The following is an 8,152-nucleotide window of genomic DNA, read 5'->3' as shown; positions in this document are numbered from 1 at the left end:
TTCAGTTTATTCCAGTGTTCTTCCATGGTGAAGGCCCATGAGTAACACCATGGTTTCTGTCCCAGCAAATCTCCATCACTGAATGACAGTTCGAAAAGCACGGGAAGAGATACTGAACTGGAAAGGGTTCAGAGCACAGGGCACACGATGTTGCACTGTAATCTTGGAGAATAAACAAAGAGGTTCTAGAATGGCTGAAGAATTTGCAATAGGATCCAAAGACATCTGGGTCCTGGAGCAATGAATATCATGTTAGAGCTATTACTGCTCCACAGCAGCCTGGAATGGCCCCATGGAACAGGGACAGCCTCACACTGCACAGAAAGCTTCAGAGGTGTAGCTTGTAGAGGGAAGCTCAGTGAGAAGACATCTTAGGTGAGGATCAGGCATTGTGATTCCAGACTTTAGTTATAATCTGTCAAATTTAGATGGACAGGAGAATGAACAGAGCTGCAGTCAGTGGCTGCAAATCAGTGTTTTATGCTTAGTGAAATTATTGCACACCAATATGGACATAAATCTGGCTGATACAGAGGGTTGATTAGCACAGCTTTACACTCCAAGTAATAGCAATAAAGATGCAATGTGAATTTCAGAGAATTAATCATTTTGATCACATCTTTTCAATGATGATGCATCAGACATTTTTATAGCAGACTAAATTAACTGCTTTTACCGTTCATTAATATAACTCAGAATATTAACTATGCCTATGAAGAAATATTTTTTCTTGCCAGTTCTGCTTAATATCTTTATCGATGATCCGGACAAGAGGATCAAATGCACCCTCAGTCAGTTTGCAGATGACACTACATTGGGCAGGAGTGTTGATCTGGTGAAGGGTAGGAAGGCTCTGCAGAGGGTGCTGAGTCCTGCACTTGAGTCACAACAACCCCAGGCAGTGCTGCAGGCTCGGGGCAGAGTGGCTGGAAAGCAGCCCAGCGAAAAAAGACTTGGGGGTTCTGGGCAACTGGCTGAACATGAGCCAGCAGTGTGCCCAGGTGGCCAAGAAGGCCAATGCATCCTGACTTGGGTCAGCAATACTGTGGCCAGCAGGATCCAGGCACTGATCATCCTGCTGGACTCAGCACTGGTGAGGCACCTTGAATTCTGTGTCATTTTGGGCCCCTCAGGACAAGAAAGATGTTGAGGTGCTAGTGAGTCCAGAAAATGGCAACAGATCTGGACTGAAGCACAAGTCTAATAAGAAGCAGCTGAGGGAGCTGGATGGTGTTTAACCTGGAGAACAGTCTTGGGAGGACCTTATCTCTCTCTACAACTACCTGAAAGGAGGTTGTAGCCAGGCGGGTGTCAGTCCCTTCTCCCAGGAAACAAGTGATCGGACAAGAGAAAATGACCTCAAGTAGCACCTGGAGAAGTTTAGATTGGATATTAGGAAAATATTCTTCACAGAAAGGGTTGCCAAACACTGGAACAGGCTGCCCAGGAAGTGATGGAGTCACCATCCCTGGAGGTATTTAAAAGACATGTAGATGTGGCACCTGGGGACATGGTTTAGTGGTGGCCTTGGCAGTGTTGGGTTAATGGTTGGACTCAGTAATCTTAAAGGTCTTTTCCAGCCTAAATGATTCTGTAATTCTATGATTTTTACCTGCAGACAGTCTCTGTGCCCACATGCTGTTACTCTTCCTCTCCCTCATTGCAGCAGATAAGTGGAGGAGATACTGATGGTGTGATGCAGTTTCCCACTAATGCAGATGGAGTAGCTTTTCCTTGAACTAGGCACAGGAGCCTGCAAGGAACAGAAGAGGTTAATACCAGGTAGCAAATTACAGCTGATTACAATAGGTGCACTTATAGGGAAACACAAGGCAGTATTGCCAGGAAAACAAAGTATCTGGCAGCCAACTCTTTCTCTCCTTGCATGTTCCTTTTGAAAACAGGATATTTGTTTTTATCAGCCTTCAATGGAAATACGTCTGATCCTTCAGTATCGATTGTAGAACCTCTGGAAGATCGACAAGGACTCCATACCCTCTGTCCTGCTATTGGCAGTGAGACAGTGGCACAGTCTGGGCACACCTGGCAGGATCTGAGCCCGCCTGGCTTGGGCAATATACACACAACAATGAACTAAATGAAATTATGAAAGGAAATTCCCTGCCCTGACTATGTAAATGAATTGTGTGTAGGAAGGGAGAGCACACAAGCAGGGCAAGAGCAGCACTGGCAGAAAGGCATGACATTAACATAAACAAATAGTGGTTGCCCATCAGCCTCACTGGCTTGGAGAGGAAGGAGGAACACAGATGCAGGTAACACCTGGAGAGATCACCTCTTCCTTTCTTACCTGCTTTAAGGCTCCTACTGCTGAAGTCCTTGAAATGCTCCATCATCCACCCCTTCCCTGCTTGTACTTCTTCAGGAATGGTTCAAAATGTCTCTGAAGTCAATTGCCTCTGCAGTGAAAATAGTCACCAATTCCTTCAGTGCCTGTGGAGTACCAGGAAGGCTGACAGGATACTCTTTGAGTCCTTCAGTGGAACACAGTGTGGCACTGCTTGTAGCTGTGAAGAGACTTGTCCAAGGGCACGCAGGGGTTTGATGCACTTGCCAAGGGCAGGTCACAAACACAAGGGCTTTCCAGCCATACACCACCTTTTATCATCCTTATGCCAGTCCAACCCCCTCAATTCTTCCCTTCCCCAGACAACAAGCATCTTAGTTTTTTTTGAAAGAATTTCACATGTCTGTTAGTCTGCAAACTGCACAGTAAATATACATTTCAAATGAAATGGGTAGGACTTGACACTTCTTAAAATATACATTTTATTATTTTCTGGTAGTTGCTATGAAGGTTTCATTCAAATTGTGAAGGTACATAGCCTTTACAAACTTCTTGAGTTAAAGGATTTTTTGTTGGTGGTTTTATGTTCTTTATCTTTCATGGCAGAGGAAAATACATAGGCTAAAAAATGTTGAAATTCATTAGATGCTTAGTATCACCTCTTCATATATGCTGTGGAATGCTTTGTAGAAATACTATATAAAATAAGGCAGACTTTAACAGGGAATTCAGTCATAAAATTTCATGGGAGAAAACAAAGACTTCCAACATATTATTATTTTTGAAGCCAAGAGAAGATCAGGTGGTTGTCACTGGTTTGTGGGAGAACTACTGCAGTTCTGGTGCTTAGACACTATACAGTTCTTGCTTATTCTACTATGCTCAAGTGAGACCTTTTCAATAAAACTTATTTTAATTAACATAAATCAGACAATATTTAAACATACACATCTATCCTTACAGTGCAATAAAAAGGTATCATTGTATAGTATTTTGTATTCGCATTATGAAAATAAAAGGTCTGTACATCAATTAAATGTATATTAATGAGTATGAATCATGTAAATTTATAATGCATCTAAAGTTGGCTTTGGCTTTTAAGTATTTATAAATTCATAGAAAATATTGAACATCTAACAAAATAAATAAAACATAACATTTTAATCATAGATGCTAACGATCAACCTCAAAAATTCTTGTGTTATTTTTTACATTTGCTACTAAATTTCTTAAGGAGAACTCACTTTCAGTAGTGCTCAGAAGTGAATGATTGCACCTTCTGTGATGTGAAAAAATACAGTACATCTATTTTTCATAGATCAAAAATTCTTTCATAGACAGTTGCATTTTAAATGTCTGATTGTTCTACGTAACTGTCTTAAGTGCTTATAAAAAGCATGTAGCTTTCTCATAAAAGCTGTGAGTCTCTATTTATAGATAATCTTCTAGTGAATGTCCTTTTTATGAGGATTCTTCAAGGTCTTCCAGCTCCACGTGCTGGTACGAAGATATCGCAGAAGTGTGTTCACTAATAAACCCCCTTCAGTACAAGTACTGCAGCAATCCAGTGTAATTCCACTTGGTAGGCTTATTTCATCTGAGTCCACACGTGGTACTTTGTGGGAGTCAACTGCTGACCTCGTGTTCTCTTGAATTTGAAAGTTCCCCAAGTGCATGGGCTGGCCTTACTGTAATACTGAAGAGACCAAAACAGATCTGAATTCACGTGAATAAAAGTGAACTTGAATAAATATGCATCTGCTTAGTAAATTACACACCATGGTCTAACTGCTATTCTGGTGGTGGTCGAAGGACTCGCAGATTCCTTCCATCTAGTCCTTTCCAGTATTTAATGTTATTATTCAGATGCTCCATCAGATTTGGCAGGTCTGCAAATGCTAGGGAAGAAAGGGCAGAGAGTATTTAGTTTGCAGAACTGAAACAGTCATGGATTCTGTCTGCTTAAGTATCACTTGAAATGTCTGGGCAACTGTTAAGTAGAAAAGATTAAATCTGTCATGCTGATACTTGAAATGGTTTAGGCTGTGTAGCTCTCATCACTCCTGTGGTGCTCAGGCCACTGAGAACTGTTCTGTAAGTCAACTTAATACTGGCATTGCAAGCCCCAGCAAGGGGACACAGTTTTCCAGGAGGGGCATAGCTAATTATGCTCATAATTATTCTGCTCCATCAAATCCCAGTCACATGCCATGATCTGGTGTTCAGGAGAGTCACACTTCCGACCACTTTCAGCACTTGGAAGAAAACAGCTGCTCCCCCAAGCAGTTTCCAGACTGTAGAAACTTGTCTTGAAGAATAACCAATATTAACATGGCCAAAATGGCTGTGCCCAAAGCGCTATCAAAGAGAATATTTTCTGTTCTCCATTTCCAGAGAAGCAAGTTTAAAAAGTTAAACATTGCCTGAATCTAGTATATTAAAGAGAAGCCACAAGAATGGCTTGCAGCAGTATCAAAATACTTCTAAGCAATAATGAAGTTATTAATCTTACTTGAACTGCAGAAATCTTCCCTTTTCTCTCCTTTTCTTTAGGACCCATAAAAAAGCAATTTTATATCATAGCAGTTTCCAATGTTCACAAAATAGATATCATCAGGAAACATAGCAGAGTTTTGCTTACCATCCCAGGCATCAAACATATCAATAATGAAGTAATCGATGAATGATAATTGGGATTTGGGGATGCTGCAGGTATTTCTGTCAAAAACTGGCATCACAACAGGTAAACCTTGCCTCCTTTCTTCATCAGTCTGCAAAAAACACTCTAGTGATTATTCATCTAAGACACATTCTGTTCATGGGCTTCTTTTAGCAGCAGATTGTTTGGCACTGACTAGAATGTGCAACTGCTAAATAAACGGAGGAAACTGAATAAATCTGAAGCAGCAGCAATTTAACCTTAAGCACCTAGTCATTCAGGTTTCAGCAAAACAACAGGCAAATAGTGCCTTCCAGTGTTTCCCACAAAGAGATACATTTACCTTCTGTATCTGCATGCAAGCTGACCCTAAATAACTCACACATTACCAAATTGTGACTGCTTCAGAGCTGAGAGATGCTCAGCCTTTTTCCATCTCTGATGAAAGTGATGATCTGTACAACTCAGAGACGGCAAAATATCTTTTTTATCCTCTCTTTCTGCCCTTGGGCTACCAAGTCCCAGTTGCAGTGTTTAGTCTATCGTCTGTAATAATGACTCTGCCCTCTCCTTTTCCCCATCTTTTTAAAACCTTTCTTCAGCACAGTGTGCTAAGGTTTTCTTGGAGCAACTAACACTAGAACCTGATGATCCTATTCCTGAGCCAAAGGCAGCACATGGGTACACAGAAGGCATCCTTGCTCTGCCTCAAGTGATGGAAATGCATTTGCAGGCAAGACTCAAAAAGCCCAGCTCCAAACTGAACAACTGGAAAGCTTAAATTTTTCACAAATTGCACTGTAGAAGTTGTCAAGTTTCATTTGTTTGAAGGCATCTAGTCTTGTCTCGGCACGAGGAATAGCCCATCATTTAAAATGAAAAGGTTGTTATTTTTCACATTACACAATGCAGCCTAAGACATTTGTGACACTGGCAGCCTATACATCCTTCTCCTCCTTTTTAAAGAGATGCTCACCTGGAATTTCAGCAGCTCATTTTAGCTGCCTTACCTGTGCAAAGTACTCCTCAGAGATGCGTCCAGCCCACTCTATGCACTGTTCTATGGGTCTGCAAGGGTTGGAAATGTCAGCACACTTTATCAACATGCGTTTGATAAGGATACGGTTTTCAGGAGACCTGAGAACAGTTTTGATTGACTCTCCATCACCATTATTCTGTAATATTTAAGAATGAAAAAACAATCCATTAGCAAGATCTCCATGCACTAACTCAAAAGCTTTTGTGCCTTGGGAATGCTTTCTACAGGGATTCTACAGGGATCAGTCATGCTACAGGCTACTATATTTGATGTCTAACCAAATTTATGGGGGGATTATCAATGTTAGCCACAGCTCCGAGCTAGCACTGAACGTCAGCCTCTGGATTCAGTCACTGTCTTTGTGATAGATCTCTTGTGCATCTTTGGACAAGTCATCTAATCCCTCTATGCTTATCTGCCTTCTTAGAAGTGTGGAGAGAATCCATTCATCACTACACACAGTGCTGAGCACCATGTAGACAGAAATATGTAACTCTCTGCTGAAAACCAAGGATTAATGGACTTGCACATTGAGTGGACAGTTTAAGAAAAAGGACTGACCCAAGAGGCACAGTCATCCTCAGCACACAAACCTCATCAGCGTGAGTATAAATCATTCTGACAGCACTGGAGGGTCAGATCCCACATTGCCTCCCAGGCACACTCCTCATTCCCTTCCACTGGACCCACGTTAGCTCATCAATCCCTGATTGCACTGGGAATTTTTACTTTCAGAGAGTCTATGAGTATTAAAGCAATATATTAGGAACATGCTTCCAAACAGCCTCATCTTTCCTCTGCAACTCTAGGAACGTTTTCAGCCCACACAGAGCTTATATTTGGTTCCCAGGCTACACCCATAAGCACGTCAATGGTACTCTATATTTGGAGCCAGTGTACAGCTAATATGAGTAAAGTCTGCAATGAGCCAGATTAGAAGCTATTTTCTGTGGAGCTCTGATGGAGGAAGTTTCCAAAGGACAGAGATCCAGGATTAAAATATCTTCAAAACTACCTATAAGTACAACATTGTTTCTGGACTCTTTAGGGATGGGGAGGCACAGAAATTTACTGTCTACTCGGAATAGAAACTCGTTGAAGCAAGGAATATACAAGACTTCTCTGGCACCTAATAAGGTCTTGCTCTATAGTCAGAGCAGGGAAGAAGTAACTAACCATAATGATAATAATAATAATGTGCCACCAGTTCCTGCAGCATTTTCTATGAAGAGGGAGATACAAAGCAGCAGAAACATTCTGACCTTTTATTAGGTCAGAATAACTATGACATTTTTCAGAAGGAAGTTCTTGTGGGGAAGAAACTGACAGTAACAAACCCCCTATTATTTGGTAGTATACTGGCTCAGAAACACCAGCTGCACAGTTGTCACCAAAATGAGACTCCCAAATCAATTCTTCTCCCTCATTTTTAGGTATGTGGGAGAGGAAACAGAGGAAACAAAGTGAGGTGTATACATCTCCAAATGCATGACAAAATGACATAAGACAAAACCAAAATAAAGTGATGGAAGCTCCGGAAACACGAGCATGGAAATTAAGTATGGAAATATTAGAGATCACTCAGTTAAGGATAGTAGAGAATCTCCTAATAGGTAAACCACCAGGAATCATGAAAGGATGTTCACTTGTGTGATCTGTTCAAACCAAAGACACAGTTCTACTCTCTGGACAGAGATATCTTGGGAATAAAATGTGCTAACCATGCCTAGTCCCAGCATCCTGCTTAGAGTGCAGAGGTGTCTCTGCATGTCAGATATTGGCTTCCTGTCACAGGCTTAGGTGACATCATGAAGGAAATGGGAGGATAAAGGATGCTGGAGCTGGAAAGGATTTTTTTCAGTTTATGAAACAAAAGGGGAAAGGAAACAAACAGAGCAGCTTCTCAGCATGGCTCTTTGAACAAATATGTATAAAAATAATAAAGAAAAGAAAAGCAGTGGAACTGTCCCATTTGGAACACGTGGTTGGCAGCTTAGCCTGCAAACACTGCTCTGAGTCACCACCATGACTGGAAACCAGGTCAGGAAACACACTCTGCCACTGCAACCAGACAGACAACAGCCTGGAAAGAGGGTCTGACAGTGTTGTTCTGCTGAGCACTGTAAATGATTTGCTTTACTCACTC

General features: G+C 41.4%; 1 protein-coding gene across 2 annotated transcripts in view; it reads right to left on the bottom strand.

The window, feature by feature from the left end:
• Positions 1–2,910: 2,910 nt before the first annotated feature.
• The window catches only part of PDE8A (phosphodiesterase 8A), a 119,514-nt gene continuing 114,272 nt past the window's right edge, over positions 2,911–8,152 (bottom strand). The window contains exons 20-23 of one of the 2 annotated variants that reach the window (XM_009076953.1): positions 5,978–6,142; positions 4,950–5,079; positions 4,087–4,206; positions 3,936–4,004 (exon numbers count right to left, since the gene is read on the bottom strand). In XM_009076953.1, coding sequence (XP_009075201.1) covers positions 4,100–4,206; positions 4,950–5,079; positions 5,978–6,142 — 402 coding nt within the window. In that variant the 3' untranslated portion in view covers positions 3,936–4,004; positions 4,087–4,099. Of the gene's footprint in view, positions 4,207–4,949; positions 5,080–5,977; positions 6,143–8,152 lie in introns of both variants that reach the window. The other variant, XM_009076952.1, reaches the window with a different exon arrangement.

Source organism: Acanthisitta chloris, unplaced genomic scaffold (assembly GCF_000695815.1).
Source record: "Acanthisitta chloris isolate BGI_N310 unplaced genomic scaffold, ASM69581v1 scaffold5726, whole genome shotgun sequence".
NCBI lineage: Eukaryota > Metazoa > Chordata > Aves > Passeriformes > Acanthisittidae > Acanthisitta > Acanthisitta chloris.
This window is presented reverse-complemented; position numbering and strand designations above follow the sequence as displayed.